The 18522-nt window shown below is 45.3% G+C and overlaps 1 protein-coding gene across 1 annotated transcript in view; it reads right to left on the reverse strand.

The window, feature by feature from the left end:
• Nucleotides 1–840: 840 nt before the first annotated feature.
• The window catches only part of PPP1R1A (protein phosphatase 1 regulatory inhibitor subunit 1A), a 138058-nt gene continuing 120376 nt past the window's right edge, over nucleotides 841–18522 (reverse strand). The window contains exons 6-7 of the mRNA XM_033935383.1: nucleotides 9244–9369; nucleotides 841–2563 (exon numbers count right to left, since the gene is read on the reverse strand). Coding sequence (XP_033791274.1) covers nucleotides 9248–9369 — 122 coding nt within the window. The 3' untranslated portion in view covers nucleotides 841–2563; nucleotides 9244–9247. The remainder of the gene's footprint in view (nucleotides 2564–9243; nucleotides 9370–18522) is intronic.

An 18522-nucleotide genomic window follows, 5' to 3' on the forward strand; every position in this document is an offset into this window, starting at 1 on the left:
GGGGGGAGGGGTCCGCCCCAGGCACTATCTTGATGAGGGCGTCGGCACACTTCCTCTTCTCTGTCCCCTCACTCCTTCCCGGTCCTCCTCCCACCTTCATTTCCCACATCGTACCTCTATCTCTTTGCTGGCGTGAGCAGCAACTGCAACCTGCTGCTCGCACCAGCGTCGGCTCTCCCTCCGATATCACTTCTGGGTCCGGCCCCTAGGAAGTGACATCAGAGGGAAAGCCAACGCTGATCCGGGCAGCAGGTTACAGTTGCTGCTTGTGCCAGCAAAGACATAGAGGTTTGTGGGGGGGGAGGAGGGGGCATGAAGGCACATGGGTGGAAGGGGAGGTGGGAAGGAGCTGGGGGGACAGAGAAGAGGGGAAGGGTGTCACTGCCCCGGGCGTCTCTCGCCCTCATTACGCCACTGATTGGGAGACTGCTCTTAGTCTTTCCATGAAGCAATGTTCTCTATTGCCACTCACCTCTGAGGTAGTCCTTTTAGGCCAGCCTCGAGCCTGTCTATTGCCTTTTGGAAGTGTGGCTTTCAGAACTAGCCATAGCCCAGCGAAAGGCTACCAACATTTCAATTCCCACCTGAAATGTCATACAGTCTGTATTCACATTGGACTCTACCAGAAAGAGGATCAAATAAATAAGAAAAGCCTCCACAATGCTTTTCATTTTCTTTATTTAAAGTAAATGATCTCATGAAAGCCAGAATTAGGAATGATACTCCCTTTCTGGAAATATATTTGCCCATATCAACAACAGGCACCAAAGTCTTGAACAGTAAAATCTACATAGGAATGACATCAAAGCCAGAACAATTTGAAGAGGCTGAAAATTAGGCTGGTTTGTTCTTAGCACAGGGGCAATGTTTAAAAGCTTTTACTTAGGAAAATGAATGTTCACCTGTGTATAGATGTGGTTTGAAACTTGACCCCTCTCCCTCCCAGTTGCAGGAAAAAGTATAAGCAATTCTACTTCAATGTGCATAAAACAGTGAGTGGGATTAGGTGGGAGGGCAAGCATGTACAGTGGTGGAATTTGTAAATTACCATGCATATTTTTAGGCACACAACTTGCATTTGCTTCACTGCAACCAGAAAATACCCAGGCTGTGCGCACCATCTGTGTTTTCAAAGGGAGATTCCACAGGGCATTTCCCTTTGAAAATGAACTTACATGCCCTAAGGCAGTGTTTCTCAACTCATTCCTGAAATACCCCCTTGCCAGTCAGGTTTTCAGGATATCCACAATGAATATGCTTGAAAGGAATTTGTATATAATGGAGGCAGTGTATGCAAATCAAGTTTATGCATATTTATTGTGGATATCCTGAAAACCTGACTGGCAAGGGGGTCCTCCAAGACCGAGTTGAGAACCAATGCCCTAAGATTCAAAGTAACTGTGGACTTTGTGCTTATTAAAACATTGTGGCTTTGCTTCTTGCCAGTGGCATAGTAAGGGGGGTAGGTGGTGGGCAGTCCGCCCCGGGTGCCATCTTGGTGAGGGCGCCATCACATCTCTTCTCCATCCCCACCCCCCACATCCTTTCCCTTCTCCATACAGTGTAGTTACTTACCTGTAACGTAGGTTCTCCGTGGAGAGCAGTCAGACACATATGGGTGTTGTCCCAACAGCTCCCAATTTGTTTAGTTTCCGCAAATTGAGAGCTGTTGGGACAACACCCATATGTGGCTGACTCATCCTGCTTGTCCTAGGAGAACTCTTTTAACTTCCCCAAGCAGCATCACCAACTTGCTGCCCGCATCCGCATCGGCTCTCCCTCCGACGTCACTTCCGTGTCTCGCGCCTAGGAAGAGCTGATGCCAACGTCCAGTGAGATGGTGATGCTGCTTGCACCAGGGAAGTTAAAAGAGGTACGGGGTAAGGAAAGAGTAGCGCGCAGCAGGGGGGGGTGGTAGAGAAGAGGGCAGGGGAGAGGTGCCTCTCACCCTCGCTACGCCAGAGCTTCTTGCACTACATTGCTGTACTCAACAAGGACTCTGGGTCAGATGTCCAAGAAAGCTGCAAAAAAGTGCATTTGATCGTATTCTTCATCTATAAATATACAAATGTCTAAAGTAGACACCTATTATGGAAATAAATGAAAGACCAGATCAGAGATGTGATGAGACCCCATTTCCAGAGAGAGGCTTTTGTGCCCAGTCCAAGAGTTCTTGACCTCAGAATCACAGATACTGTAATGCATTGGGGTAGAGTATCCGATCCTCCCTCCTCCCCTTCCCAAACACAATGGCTTGCTGAAAACTTAACTTCACATGGATTGGTTTAAATTTGTCCCTCAGGGTGCGATGGTGCTCTCCTGACCGCTCACTAGAATAAACTAAGGCTGAAGGTGAATGGAGGGTGTGCAGCGCCCTGCATGTGGCCATTTCCCAGACGGGGCATCTCTAAAGAAAAACGTTTACGGACTACACACAGGCACTCAATTACAATGTCTTAAAAACTATTTCCGCAAAACAGGACACGTGTGCTCTTCCTTCCTGCTCTGGTGGCGTAGCTTCTGCTGCCCTTGACAGACAGAGTCTTAGTTTAGGTAGGCATTCCTGGGAGAAGAAGAGGAAGAGAGAAAAAAAAGGGCAGAAATGCAGATTAGGAAAGAAAAAGAATTAGAGTGATTATTGATAAATTATTGCTCAATAAATCCATAAATGTAAGAACTGCCGACTGACCTGTCAATTCTCAAGATTAAGACCCTCATTTAGCAGATTCCATACTTGCAATAGCAAATATCCATTACTAAAATAATGTAAGAGCCGGTGCTATACAGAACAAATTGATATGCCCAGACTCCCTGTATACACTTAAGTAAACTGGAGACAGAGCCCCGAATAGGCCTCGATGACTAAGACAAAAATCCAAATAAAGAAGTCACTGAAAGAGTGGTGGACCATTGGAACGAGCTCCCGGAACAGGTGATCGTAGCCAGCAGCATACAAGATTTTAAGAATAAATGGGATGCCCACATCGGATCCCTACGAGGGTAGCGTAGAGGAGGGCAGCTTGGGGAGGATTGATAGAGTGTAGCTTGGGGGAGGGCTGTTAGAGTGGGCAGACTTGATGGGCTATGGCCCTTTTCTGCCGTCATTTTCTATGTTTCTATAAGTAAAAACAGAGGGGTCGATATTCAAAGTAATTTAACCAGCCAGGAACCACTCTTGTGTGGGGCTATTGGCTGGTGTTCAATGGCACTCAGTGGGGGGCACTGGCACCCCCTTCTCCTCTCCATCTCTCTTCCCACTCCTCCCTCTGCCGCGTGTGTGCTCCTTCCCTTCCACTTCCTACCTTTTTAACTTCGGTGCAAGCAGCCAGCAACTATCTGCCCGCATCAGCTTCGGCGCTCTCTCTGACATCACTTCTGGGACAAGTGCCTAGGAAGTGATGTCAGAGAGAGTGCCCAAACTGACGCAGGCAGTAAGTTGGTTGCTGCTCGCTCTGAAGTTAAAAAGGTTACAGGAAAGGGGGCGTGCGCACTGCAGGAGGCGGGGGAGGGACACCACTGCCCCAGGCGCTGCTACCCCTCGCTACCCCACTGATTGCACTTAACCAGGTAGTGTCGCTGAATTATCGGCACATACCATAAAATAATATATTGCCGGATATTTTGTGGGCAGACTGGGGGTGGAGTCAGCACTTAGGCGGTGCTAATATTCAGTAAAAGGAGCAACAACGGAGTAGACGAAAAACCAGCAGAGACTAAAAGTGTTCTAAAAGGACTGCTTTATTGACCACAAAATGAGTTCAATGATTCAATGAATAGTTCAGTGGCTTGACACAAATTGTGTTTTGGCCAATTGGCCTGCCTCAGAAGTCTAAACAAGTATCATAGTCATATAAGGTACCAATAAATGTCCTGATACAAAGTTGAAACAATGAACACTATCCTGGCAAAAAACACTAAAGGGCGCACAGTCCCGATAGGCTAAGACCAAGAGGTTTGTGTGACCCTTAAGTGTGTGAACCCGAAAGCATGGTGTGGTTTGAGAGCGCACTGTCATAAAATGGAACAATTTTGGGGGGGAGGGGACGGACCCCATAGAGTGGAAATCCCAATCTGTGGTGTGTTCTGTAAGTGTACAGTTACAAAATGCCACAATTTGGTGTGTGTGTGTGTGTATGGGGGGGGGGGGGGGGGGGACGAGACTCCAAAGTGTGAAAATCCCCAAAAGTGATGTGGTCTGACAGTGCACAATCACAAAACGCCAAAAGTCCAGAGGTGTGTGAATCCCCAAAGTGCAAAACCCCTGAAATCCAGGCATTTTGGGACTTGCACAGAACTAAAACCCATGAAATTTTGGGGGTTTGGACCTTTCAGAAGTCACACACCCCTTACCTTCAAGCAAATTTGGGTGATCAGAAGTGCCTTTTGGAACACTTTAGTCCCTGCCAATTTTTCAGCTACTCCATAAGCAGTTGCTCCTTTTGTTGTTGTTCTACAAAGGACTTGTTTTGCTCTTCTGTTTGTGTGCTGATAATATTCAGTACATATCTGTCTACGTTAAGGACCCATTGTGGCAGTGGTGTAATAAGGGGGGGCAGGGAGGCAGGCCACCATGTTGGTGGGGGCGCCAGCACCCTTCTTCCTCTCCACCCCGCCTCTTCTCACTCTTCCCCTCGCCACATGCATGCCCCTTCCCTTCCTCTGTACCTCTAGTTGTTGACCGCCGTGAGGAACAACTTCAACGTGCTCCTCGCGACCGCGTCCTCTCCCGCTGACATGACTTCCGGATGCCGCACATAGGAAGTGATGCCACCGGGTTGCTGCCACTTCCCGCGAGAATTGAGTTCTCATGGAAAGCAGCATGGGACCAGGCAGGCAACCCGGTCTGCCGCTATGCCGCCAGAGAACAGAAGAGGAGGCAGCCACAGACACATTAGTAGCAGACACATTTTAGATACAGTGGTACCTCGGAGAGAACGTGAACTCGCAGGCCTTGAGCATGCGCAGATGCTCAAGGCCCAGCAAGAAGAGGAGGCCGATCTTTGGGCACCGGCACCAACGCACAGGACATGCCGGTGCCCAGATGACAGTAAGAAGCGGTGGGGGCTGCCCAATCGCGGTGGGGGTGGGTGCCCAATCGTGGCGGGGGTGTCGAATCGCAGGGGGGTGCCGAATCACGGGGAGGGTGCCGAATTGCGGGGGAGAGGGTGCCGTATCGCAGGGGGGGAGGGTGCCGGATCGCAGGGGGGGCCTTCGAGGAGAGCCGGTTCTCATGGGTGGGGGGATAGAACAGCGCCACTGGACTTGGGGGGGGGGGGGGAGGGAACGTATCAAAGCGAGTTTCCATTATTTCCTATGGGGAAACTCGCTTTGATAAACGAGCATTTTGGATTACGAGTATGCTCCTGGAACGGATTATGCTCGTAATCCAAGGTACCACTGTAATTTTATTTTGACTATGCATGATTGTTTACTTGTTTGGTGGGTTAACTTTACTGTTGATTTTGGCTTTCTTTTCTATGCACACATTTACAAATGACCTTTTGCATTAGTGGGATATCAAATGAACAATAAACATATACCTAATAGAAAACTGAACAAACTGGTTTAGTATAGATCAATCCTACAAGGCATTCAATGGTAACAGAATACCTGGCCTTTTTCACACACACAAAATACAGATAGACTCTCACTATTATTATTATTATGTATAGAATAAGTAACCATAAACTCAAAATATAAATATGCAGACAAACCCCCACAGAAAATCAGACTCTGGATTTAGTGGAACATCAGAGAAAGAGAAAATAGTGATTCATCCCCCTGAACTGTACAAAATATATTGCAAAGATGGCAAATTTCAAAATCTGACATATTCTACTCACTAACCCCCCCCCCCCCTCCCTTTACAAAACAGTAGCCCGGTTTTTAGAGCTGGCCGTGGCGGAACAGCTCCAACACTCATAGGAATAGTGGACTAATTTAATACTTTTTTTTTTGCTAGCTTTCAGAGGTCAGAAATGTATGAAAAGAGACTTGAAGACCTCAATTTATATACCCTAGGCCCTAGGGGTGTGAAACTCAATCACATAAGGGGCCAAAATCTAAAACATAGGCTAAGTCGCGAGCCAAATTTTTTAGTAAGGGTTCTTTTATTAAGGTATGCTAACCGATTTAGCAGTTACCACCGCTGCTGGCGCTAAACCCACGGTATGCGTTTGTAAAAGAGGGAGGGGATAATGGTGTTCATTAATGTTATGATTTTATTGATTTTTACTTCTCATTCCTTCTCTAAGGGCTCCTTTTACTAAGGTGCGTTAGGACATTAGCACGTGGAGTAGTGCTCGCTACAATGCTGCTAGACGCTAACGCCTCCATAGAGCTTGCGTTAGTATTTTAGTCTATCACGTGGTTTTGCACGCGCTAATCTTCAGCGCACGCTAAAAACGCTAGCGCACCTTAGTAAAAAGAGCCCTAAGTGTCATTTGTTTTAAATATTTTTATTGGTATTCATGTTTTTATTAAATTACATATGTCTGATTTGTGTATGTCTGATTTGTACTGGTCATTGCTCTTGATGCAATATGGAAGGGGACTGATCAAGATCATCAAGTTGTTGGAATAATACATGAGGGTAATAAAGAATTTGGAACTAGTGGGTCACAATTTTCAGATTTAACATGTTCCTTTGGTCTACTTTCTTTCCATCTGTGTCTAGTGTTCAGTGATCTTTAGCTTGCGGAACACTAGCATTAGACCTTGATACTCTGGAGTACATTAAAGCCGCTTCTAAAAGGCAACTGATGCAAATCCTGGCCTGGAGCTAAGTGGGCTTTGTACTTCAAATTAAGGCATCTGGCAGACAGAATGAAGGGGAGTCTTCCATACCTTGAGTTCAAAAAGAAAAGACTGGTACATGTCGCTATAATACACCAGGCTTCAAGCTGTGTAAGCACATATCACACGACCTCACAGTTCCTCAAATGAGAAAAGCATTCAACATAAAGGGACCCTATTCATATTCTTTGTCAAATGTAGTATATATCATTCAGTATTTAAAAAAATGTGAAAAAGGATGCTACAATTTTTGAGCCCTAAAGTGAATGACTGCCTCAAGGAAATCGAACAAAATGTTGGGTATCATTAAGAAAAGTATCACGACCAGGACGAAGGAAGTCATCCTGCCACTGTATCGTGCAATGGTGCGCCCGCACTTGGAGTACTGTGTCTAGTACTGGTCGCCGGACCTCAAGAAGGACATGGCGGTACTTGAGAGAGTCCAGAGAAGAGCAACTAAGCTAATAAAGGGTATGGGGGACCTCTCATATACTGACAGACTGAAAAAGTTGGGGCTTTTCTCGCTGGAAAAGCGGAGACTTAGAGGAGACATGATAGAAACCTTCAAGATCATGAAGGGCATAGAAAAAGTGGACAGGGACAGATTTTTCAAACTATGGGGAACCTCAAGTACAAGGGGGCACTCAGTGAAATTGAGAGGGGAAAGGTTTAGAACAAATGCCAGGAAGTTCTTTTTCACACAGAGGGTGGTGGATACATGGAACGCGCTACCGGAGGATGTGATAAGCAGAAGCACGCTACAGGGCTTCAAAGAAGGTCTGGACAGGTACCTGGAGGACAAAGGGATTGAGGGGTACAGATATGTGTAGAGGTAAGGTTATAGGGATAGGATTAGAGGTAAATGGTAAAATTAGTCAGAGACCACTGTTCAGGCAGTGGGCCTGATGGGCCGCCGCGAGAGCGGACCGCTGGGCGAGATGGACCTCTGGTCTGCCTCAGCGGAGGCAACTTCTTATGTTCTTATGAACTGGTTGAGTGGAAAGCGAAAGAGGGTAAAGTAAATTACTAGTGGTGTGCTGCAAGGTAAGTGATATCGCTGAAGGGCTGTCTGGTAAGGTTTGCCTCTTTGCAGATAATACCAAATCTGTAATAGGGTAGACACCCCTGATGATATAGATAATATGAGGAAGGACCTAGTGAAGCCTGAAGAATGGTCTGAAATTTGGCAGCTCAGATTTAATGTTTAGAAATGCAGGGTCATGTTTTGGGGCTGCAAAAACCTGAGGGAATGGTACAGTTTAGGGAGTGAAGAACTTCTGTGACAATCTTAAGGTGGCCAAACAGGTAAACGTGACAGCGAAAACTAGACGGATACTTGGGTACATAGAGGAATGAAGGAAAAAGGAGGCATTGATGCTCCTGTATAAGACTCTGGCGAGACCTCGTTTAGAATATTGTGTACAATTCTGGAGACCACATCTTCAGAAAGGTATAAACAGGATGGAGTCAGTCCAGAGGAAGGCTACTAAAATGGTCGGTGGTCTTCGTCATAAGGCATATGGGGACAAACTTAAAGACCTCTATCTGGAGGAAAAGTGGGAGAAGAGAGATATAATAAGAGATGTTTAAATACCTACATGGCATAAATGCATATGAGGTAGGTCTCTTTCAGCTGAAAGGGATCTCTAGAATTAGGGGCCATGGAATAAAGGTGAAAAGGGACAGACTCAGAAGCAACCTCAGAAAATTCTTTCTCATGGAAAAGGTGGTGAATATGAGGAACAATCCAGAGTACAAGACAAGCCAAAAAATCCATCAAAAAGTTCCACAGGGATAACAAGGAAGCAAAAACAAGGAACCAATGATCTTGACAGAGTCTTTAATTCAACCAATTGTAGTATATACAATGCAGAATTCTTTTACTGTGTTGCCTATGTACTGCATTGTGTATGCTTCAATTGGTTGAATTAAAGACTCTATCAAGATCATCGGTTCCTTGTTTTTGAATACGAGGAACAACCTCCTAGTGGTGGTGGTGGAGACAAAAGTGTATCTGAATTCAAGAAAGCTTGGGACAAGTATGCTGGATCTCTAAGGGAGAAGAAGGGATGGATCTAGAATCAGAAAATAAGATTAAATATTGAACTAAGGCAAGTACTGGGCAGACTTGCACGGTCTGTGTCTGTATATGGCCGTTTGGTGGAGGATGGGCTGGGGAGGGCTTCAATGGCTGGGAGGATGTAGATGGGCTGTAGTATGTCTTAACAGAGATTTCGGCAGTTGGAACCCAAGCACAGTACTGGGTAAAGCTAAGAAGAAAAAATTAAAAAATTTTAAATTGAATCAGGTTGGGCAGACTGGATGGACCATTCGGGTCTTTATCTGCCGTCATCTACTATGTTACTATGGTAGATAGCATGGATAGGCCAACTAGACAGGCCATATAGTCTTTATCTGCCTTTATTTTTCTATGATATGACATGTCACCTGCTCAGTCAGCGCTTTGCAGGTCCGTGGAATCCCGCCATGGTATGTGGCTTGTCTGCATGTCCTGGCACAACTCCTCTGTCTGGTTCTCTTTAACCTTTTGTAAAGACCCAGCTGATATTTCACCTAAAAGAAAAAAAAAAATAAGGGTTTTGAGTCATTTTTATATTAGAGAAGGGCTTTATGATAAAGTATAGTACAATAGTAGTATGACACAGCTGCTCAGATCCATTCATTATACTGCTTCATACAGTGTTTCCAAATATATTTATCAATACTAGAGGGAACTAGAACATCAGCTTCTCGTGAAATTAACTTCTGACTTCCACAAGTTCTCACCCTCTACCATACACTGCTCCCTAAAATTCCTGTCATCTCTTCCCCCTTTTGTGCCACTTCAACTCTCTAATTCCTTCCAATATGTTCTTCCTCCACTATTTATTTATTTATTTATTCAGTTTTCTATACTATTCTCCCGGGATAGCTTAGAACAGTTTACATGAGTTTATTCAGTACTCAAGCATTTTTCTCTGTCTGTTCTGGCGGGCTCACAATCTATCCAGGGTACCTGGGGCAATGGAGGGATTAAGTGACTTGCCTAGGATCACAAGGAACAGTGTGGCTGTAGCTTAAACCACTGCGCCACACTCTCCCCACTATACCTTCTTCCTCTTCTGCTTTCCTTATCTTCTTTTAACCCTCTCCCAGTAGCTTTGGCACTAGGACAGCTGGGGTGTCCACTTCAGTGTGTGTCTCAACCCAATTATGCACTGGCATGTCTTGGTAACACCATGAAATATAGGATGAAGTGAAGAGGTGATAGGCTCAGGAGTAATATAAGGAAATACTTTTTTACAGAAAGGGTGGTAGATGCGTGGAACAGTTTTCCGGAAGAGGTGGTGGTGGAGTCAAAGACTGTGTCGGAATTCAAGAAAGCATGGGATCTTTTAGAGAGAGGAAGAGATAATGGTTACTGTGGATGGGCAGACTGGATGGGCCATTTGGCCTTTATCTGCCATCATGTTTCTGTTTCTATGAGACCTACTGGCACAGCAACTGAGAAATCCTACTGCTTTCTGGCTAGTAGGAGATAAGCGGGACACTTCATGAGCACTGGTGTGCAGAGAGGGCAAGAATAGAGGGAACACTGGGACTTAGAAGAAGAAAAATGGCTGCTCGGAGGAGAGGAGAAGATGGTGGAATGAAAGAAGAGTGACGTGTGCCCGAGAAACCAAATGACACTGTGCTGATGCTACTGCTCCACCTAGCCTTTCATTCTATAACTTTAACACCTAAATATAAGTGTCATTTATGCAGAGCCGCCATCAGAAATTTCTGGGCCCCTTACTGAGCAATCCTATTGGGCCCCCCACGCACCCCTTCCCCCCCGACCCCCCCCCTTCTTCCATGGGCCGAATACACACATACTTTTCTCTGTCGCCGCACTCTTTGACCAAAAGATTTGTAAGCCTGCAACCACGTCAAGGTATACTCTTTCAGCAGGGCCCTAACCTAACCTAAACTAAACTAATCTATACCTATCTATTCTAAACTAACATATGTCTAATACTGAACTAATAACAAACTAACAAACATCTGCATAATAAATAACTAATAAATAATAGTGCTAGTAGCTATAATTCACTTTTGAATGTAAAATCTCAGTTAAGGATTTCTTTTGACCTTTGTAGGCCAGAAGTAGATCACAATTGCACAATATTTTTTGTAACAAGTATTAAATGTGTTTTTATAAATACTGTAAGCTTAATAAATATATCAGAAAAAACTACACATCTGAACGCATATCTGAACATACACATCTGTATGATCCCATCCTCCTCTGCTTGCCTATAGCTGCATCATGCATGTTAAAAATTTACGATATGTTGATATGTGCACCTTCCTTCCTTCCCATCCATCCTCCTCAGCCTGTCCTTACACATCCACAGCTGCATATTAATGATGATGTATATGTTATGATGATAAATAAGTGCATATGAGCACATCATTAACATGCAGCTATGGATGAATATAAAAAAGAAACAATATTCTGTACAATTGTCAATTTATAAATCAGCGTCTTCTCCCCATTCTCTCTTCCCCATTTCCCTTCAGCGTCCTCAGCCCACTCTCTCTCCACTTTCCTTCAGCACACGCACATAAAAACAAGCAAGTAATTTATATCATTTTCATTCTATTCATTCATAGAAATTAAAGTCTAAATAATGCCAGTCACATAACAAAACATGATTAAATTCCCTGCACAGTCAAGCCTTCAAGGATTACTAGATGTCTTTCAGCAGTTCCCCTCCCTCCCTCCCCCTTACCTTTGTGGCCAAGTCAAAATGATCTACCAACAATAAAATTTTAAAAACACAAAGCACGCTGTACGCAGAGAAAATGTTAATTATCATTTATATTCCGCGGGTTTTCAAAGAGGTCAAGGCAGATGACTTTATGCAATGTCACCTCAGTAACAACTATACAAAAATAGACAAATATTCCCCCTCCCTTTTTACTAAAACGCGATAGCGGTTTTTAGCGCAGGGAGCTGCGTTGAATGCCCCACGCTGCTCTCAACGCTCATAGGCTCCCTGCGCTAAAAAACGCTATTGCGGTTTAGTAAAAGGGGGCCATAGTGCAAAATATAGACAGCATATATAAATTCTCAAAGCAGACACATTTTGATCACTAAATTGAAAATAAAACCATTTTTCCTACCTTTGGTAATTTCATCAGTCTCTGGTTGCACTTTATTCTTCTGACTGTGCATCCAATATTTCTTCCCTTCTTTCAGCCTCCTGTATGCTTCCTCTCCTCCAGACCTCATTCCCTCCCCAAACTTTTTCTTTGTTTCACCCTGCCCCTTCTTTCTTTTTCTCTCTCTCCATACCCCCTTTCTTTCTGTATGTCTGTTTTTCTCTCTCTCACCCTGCCCCCTTCTTTCTCTCTCCACACCCTCTTTCGTTCTGTATGTCTGTCTTTCTCTCTCTCTTTCCATGCCCCATTTTTCTTTGTTTTACCCTGCCCCCTTTCTTTCTTTCTTTCAGGCTTCCTGTCCCCCCTTTCTTTCTTTCTCCCTGCCCTCCCCTATGCCACCACCATTGGTAAAATGCTGCCACCGCCACTGGGGAATAGGCTGCCACTGCCGCCATCGGGAACAGGCCAGCGCCGAGTTCGCCCTGCTTCTCTTCCCCGCAGCAATTGGCTGGCCCAGAACGTCCTCTCCGACGTCAGAATTGACGCGAGTGGCGAGAGTTGGCCGGCCCCACAGGGAAAAGCAGGGAGAACTTGGCGCCGGCCTGTTCCCGATGGCGGCGGTGGCACTCAAGTGACTAAAGAGCCGCAGTTTGCCGGCCTAGGGAGAACACTGGAGGGTGGCCAGCTGTGCACCCCCTTGGGACGTAAACCTGGGACGGGGCGGACCGCCCCCCCCCTGGTATGCCACTTTCTGTACCTCACTCCCTCCCTATGACCAAAAATTCTCATTTCTTCTATTCCCCGTGTACACAACCATCTCTTTCCCTCCCTTCCTCTCTCCCAAGTCCATGCCTTCTGTGTCCAAAAACTCATTCCCTCCCTCACCTCAGTATCTCTTTCCCTCCCTTCCTCTCTCCCAAGTCCATGCCTTCTGTGTCCAAAAACCCATTCCCTCCCCCACCTCAGCATCTCTTTCCCTCCCTTTCTCTCTCCCAAGTCCATGCCTTCTGTGTCCAAAAACCCATTCTCTCCCCCACCTCAGCATCTCTTTCCCTCCCTTCCTCTCTCCCAAGTTCATGCCTTGTGTCCAAAACGCACTCCCTCCCCCCTTTTGTGTTCCGCGTTTGCCACTCAGCCCATCTTTGCAACTTTCTCAGCAAAACGAAGCTCAAGCCGCGAGGCTTGTCTTCTGTTTCCTGCCCGGAGCTGACAGGGGGCCCGGGCTCCCCCAGGGTCCTAGGCCACAGTCTAGGGGGAGGGGCGGTCCGCCCCACGTGGACAGGAGAGAGCTGGACGGGGGACCCGCGGAGTTCAATACATCTTGAGCCGCGAAGCTCGTCTTCTGTTCCTGCCTGCCCTGTCGCGCACAAATAGCCGACCGGAAGTATTCTCCGACGTCAGCGCTGACGTCGGAGGGCAGGCTTTGCTTAAGCCCTCCCTCTGACGTCAGCGCTGACATCGGGGAACACTTGCGATCGGCTATATGTGAGCTGCAGGGCAGGCAGGAACAGAAGATGAGCCTCGCGGCTCGAGATGTATTGAACTCCGCGGGTCCCCCGACCAGCTCTCTCCTGTCCACGTGGGGCGGACCGCCCCTCCCCCTATACTTTGGCCTAGGACCCTGGGGGAGCCCGGGCCCCCTCTCAGCTCCGGGCCCCTGAATGCAGGACTGGTGGTACTGCCCTGATGGCGGCCCTGCATTTATGTACTAAAATCATTTATTTATTTATTTGTTCATTTTTTATAGTCCATCCTCCCCAGAAGCTCAGAACGTATTTCAATAAAATAAAATAAAGTTAGGTTCTTGGAAATTCCCTAACTGTCCTGAAGGCTCACAATCTAGTTAAAGTACCTGAGAAAACAATTATTAAATAAATCATGTTGGTAAGTGTATACTGGCGTGCTACGTGAGCATCCAGCGCTATTCTACAAATGACTAGAGCTGCACATTTAACAAGTTAATAACACGATTAACACGTTAAATGTTTAACCTGCATCACAAATTTTAAAGCACGTCTATGCAGGTCCCCTTACCTCCTCGATCTGCCCTATCACTGCCGCCACAATCCAGTATGCCCTTGGGAGTCCCTCCCTCCCTCTGACCTTTCATAGGCTGCCAGTAGGGCTAGCGATTAAGGCAAGGGCACTACCAGCAGGCTAGCCAGATCCACAGTCTCTCACTGTCTCTAGAGTCCCAGCTACATAGGAAAAAGGATTTGATATACTGCTCTTCTACGAGACAACTGAATTGAAAAGTGCCAGATTTGAGAATTTACATTTGCTTTCTATAGGTATATTGCACTATGCAGGAGAAAATGTAAGGGGGTGCTTTATGCGATTAATCAGTGATTAAAAATTTTAATCAATGTTCAGCCCTATAAATGACACATGCAACTTGTTTGGTGCTTAAACTCAAGGAAGATGTACGTATGGATAGAATACCGTAAGTTAAATGCTCAGCTGCTATATTTAGATACAACCGTTTACACTTACTATTGACATGGAAAAAGTGAGCGTACCTAATTGTAGGTGTGCAGATGCCAATTTCTCCAAGGACAAGCAGGCATAATATTCTCACATGTGGGTAATGTGCAGAATCTTTTTACTTCCCGAGCACCAATCTCCCTCCAACCCTCTTGGATTTCACCAGGATCATGTCTGTATATCCACCCTCCTTGTCCAGAGTCATGATCCTGGCAGCTTAGGAGTCGCACCTGTGAGAATATTATGCCTGCTTGTCCTTGGAGAAAGTATAGATACTTACCTGTAGCAGGTGTTCTCTGAGGACAGCAGGCATATGTTCTCACAATCCACCCACCTCCCCTAGTTGGATTACTGAGCTGATGGTCCCAGGAGCTGACATCGGGCGGGAAGACACTGCCTAAAAAATTTAAACTGACAGTCCACTTGGTAGTGTCTCGTACTGGGTTCCACAGACGGCGTCACCCACATGCGAGAATAAATGCCTGCTGTCCTCGGAGAATAGCTGCTATTGGTAAGTATCCTTGCTTTATGCTAGTATTCTATAACAGAATCTTGGCGCCCAGATGCCGTTATAGAATTCATACAGCACATCGCATCTAGGTATCTGACTTAGAAGCCCAGTTATAGAACTGCCCCTTAATATCCAGTCAACAGGAAGGGAGGACGGAGGCAGGAAGCTGGTCCCTTGGCAACAGGCCAGCTCCGCTTCACTTGTTCTCTCGCAGCAGGGCACGCTCTCTCTAGCGCACAGAGCACAGACTGCACATGGAGCTTACTTCCAGTTGCATTATCCCAGGAAACACTGCACTTAGCCATGTGGAACTTAGGGCTGGCTGACTTGCATTCCTCTGCTGTGTGAGGATTGCCAGGCACAGCAGCTCCAGGTCTTCAAGGATAGATTGAAGCCATTTTGGTTAGACCTCAGAACACCCATGGATGTGAATAACTGCATTTGCTGAAAATCTGAAACTACAAATTTATGAATGGTATACAGTAAAAGACTGCAGTTCACTGGCTCTGTTTCAGTGTTGCCTTCTGATCTTAGTGACATTGATGTCTCCAAGTCTTGTCTTTATTCTATTAAATATATTGTGCTGTAATGATAATAATTTATGTAAATGCATCATCTTTTGTGCACAATTGAAGTTTTAAAAATGAATAAAGAACAATAATAAAAAAATGACATTGGATGTCAGGTCTGAATCATCTGGATTTTTTTTTTTTTTTGCCTCTCTCCTCTAAGTAACTCAGCTATCACAATATGACTCAAAGAAGAAGTATATGAGCTCGATGCTTCTACATTGTGGGAAGACATTAACTCCTGCATCCCTTTTGGAGCAGAGTGGCATTGATATCTCACTCGTTTTCCCCCCAGGGAGCATAAAGCTAGCAACCGATGCTTTATATTACATTACATTACAAAGCATTTTTACATTCCGCCGTAGCCCTTATGAGTTCCAGGAGGATTACAATAAAGCACGTTAAACATGCAATATTGAAGAAATCATAAAAACAACCAGTTCAAAAATTTCTCACATAAAACTGTTTTTAAAAGCTTTCTAAAAACTAAATAATTAGTTTCTGATATAACAGTGAGAGGAAGTTTATTCCAAACAGCTTGAGAATAAAAAAGAAGCACTAGGTTGACAGAATAGCTTAACTGATTTAAGCCAGGGGTGTCAAACTCAAATCATCTAAGGGGCTGAAATCTAAAACACAGGCTAAGTCGCGGGCCAATTTTTTTATTAAGATACTTACCCCCTCCTTTACTAACTCACAGCGAGGGCCCCAGCATCGACGGCAACTGCTCCGATGCTCGCAGGACTTCTATGAGCATCAGATCAATCATCGGCACCGGCGGCACCAAAACCCACGCTAAGCGCCAGCAAAGGAGGGGGTTAATCTTAGTAGAAGTATAGGGATACAACCTCTCCAAACCCACGTCGGCTATGTGTTACATACAAAATAAATAAAAAAGACTTTCCCTCTCTCTTTTAGGTCTTAGTTCACGCTTGCTGTCTAACACCAGCTCTGAAAGGATACACATTTCAAATCTGACATATTGCAATCACAAAATAGAAATAAAATTATTTTTTCTACCTTTTGTTGTCTGATCATTTTGCTTTTGGTCTCAGTTTCTCTTTCTGATTTTCTCTATCTTCTAATTCTCTTTCTAGTGTCTGCTGTCCATTTCTTTCTCCTCTTCTCTCTTGCTCCAGTCTCTGTCTCCAATATATTGATTTTTTTTCCTTTCAACTTTTCTCTTTTTCTTTTCTGCCTCTGTCCACTCAAATCTCGTCCTCTTTCTCATCCTTCTCCTTATTTTTAAATTTTAAGCTACCTATCAATTTTCCATCTTCTCTTATTCTGTAGCTCTCCCATTTCCCATCTCACTCCTTTCCCAGCGTCTTGTTTCCTTCTCTCCTCCTCTCTCCTCTTGGTCCAACATTTTGCTCCCTCTCTTTTCTGTTATTCTTCTTCTCTCCTCCTCTTTTCTGTTGTTCTTCTTCTCTCCTCCCTTGATGCTGAACAATGAGATGGAAGGAAAAAAAAAAGATGCTGCATCTCTCTCTCCCTTCCACCCCCAGGCCTAATATTTCTACCTCCCTTCCATCTCCAGATCCAACTTCTCTCCCTTTCTCTTCCCAACTGCCTCCCCATCCTATCTATTCCCCTGTCTATCTGCCTCCCTCCCTCCCCCCAGGTCCACCATTTCTCCCTTTCTCTTCCCAATGGTTCTCCCTTCATGTATCTTTTTCCTTTTTCCTCCACACCACCCCAGGTTCAACCTATCTCCCTTCATATCTCTCTCTCCTCACAGCCCAGCATGTCTTTCCCTCCAGTGCCAGTCCGATATTGCCGCCAAGCCAAAAAATCTGCCGGCCGCGGTAATTCAGCAATGTTGTACGTGGCTCCCCCTCCTGCTTTTCGCTTGCCGCGGTCTGTCTCCAATGACGCGCAACTTCCTGTTTCTGCACGGGTGGACCACGGCAGACGAAAAGCAGGAAGGTGAGCCAAGGACAACACCGTCGGGAGGGAAGACCTGCTGGGCTGTGAGAAGGGGAAGTTCGGGAGCATTGCCGCAGGCCACATACAAAGACCAGGCAGGTCGGATTCAGCCCATGGGCCTTGTGTTTGACACATGTGATTTAAGCGATGGAAATTGTAAACAGAATTGATTTTGTTGCATATGACCCTATGAAACTAAATCCAGCAAATAAGGATGTAAACTATTAAAAGCCATGTAAACTATTAAAAGCCAATACACAGAGCTTATAAATTATCCTGGTAGAAATTGGTAACCAATGTAATTGAACAAAGTAAAGTAATCCTTTCATATTTTGGATCTGATAATATAACTCTAATGGCAGTATTTTAAACCTGACCTGATAATTTAAGCAAGTGTAAGCTAGTTCAGCAGCAGTACCTTGCTTAGGATTACCATATTTGTGAAGACCAAAAAGAGGACATGTCCGAGTTTTCGTGGACGAATAGTAACCCTAGCTTTGCTGTGGGTTTGGGGTTCCATCCTGACTCATGTCTGATTTTTAGGTCAGTTGGGACTCAGCATGCAACAGGCACAGCAGTAACCATTTCAGTCACCACACAACACTGACCCCTGGTGGTGTATTTAAAGCCCATTATCTCAGGGTCCTAGAAGGAGCTCTAATATGAATTAATTTATTACTAATATTTATATGTCACCTCTCTGAAGAAGCCTGATGTGGTTTACAGCATAGATTAAACGATTATCAACTTTACCCACATAACAAAGGCTAGGGAATGTAATATATTCATAGGGTTACCAGGTGTCCGGATTTCCCCGGACAAGTCCTCCTTTTGAGGACATGTCCAGGGGTCCGGACATCTTTTCAAAACCCAGCACTTTGTCCGGGATTTGAAAAGCTTCCCCCGAAATTGTGTCGGGCAAGAGGGCATCCGCGCATGCTCTCCAAGTAGCGGGGGCGGGGCTAGGGCTGGATTAGGGGCAGGACAGGGGCATAATGGGATGGGTCTAGGGAGGACCAGATTTTATGAATGTAAAATCTGGCCATCCTATATATCAGTAAACAGCCTTACTTCATATACTTTTCA

Source organism: Geotrypetes seraphini, chromosome 3 (genome assembly GCF_902459505.1).
Source record: "Geotrypetes seraphini chromosome 3, aGeoSer1.1, whole genome shotgun sequence".
Taxonomy (NCBI): Eukaryota; Metazoa; Chordata; class Amphibia; order Gymnophiona; family Dermophiidae; genus Geotrypetes; species Geotrypetes seraphini.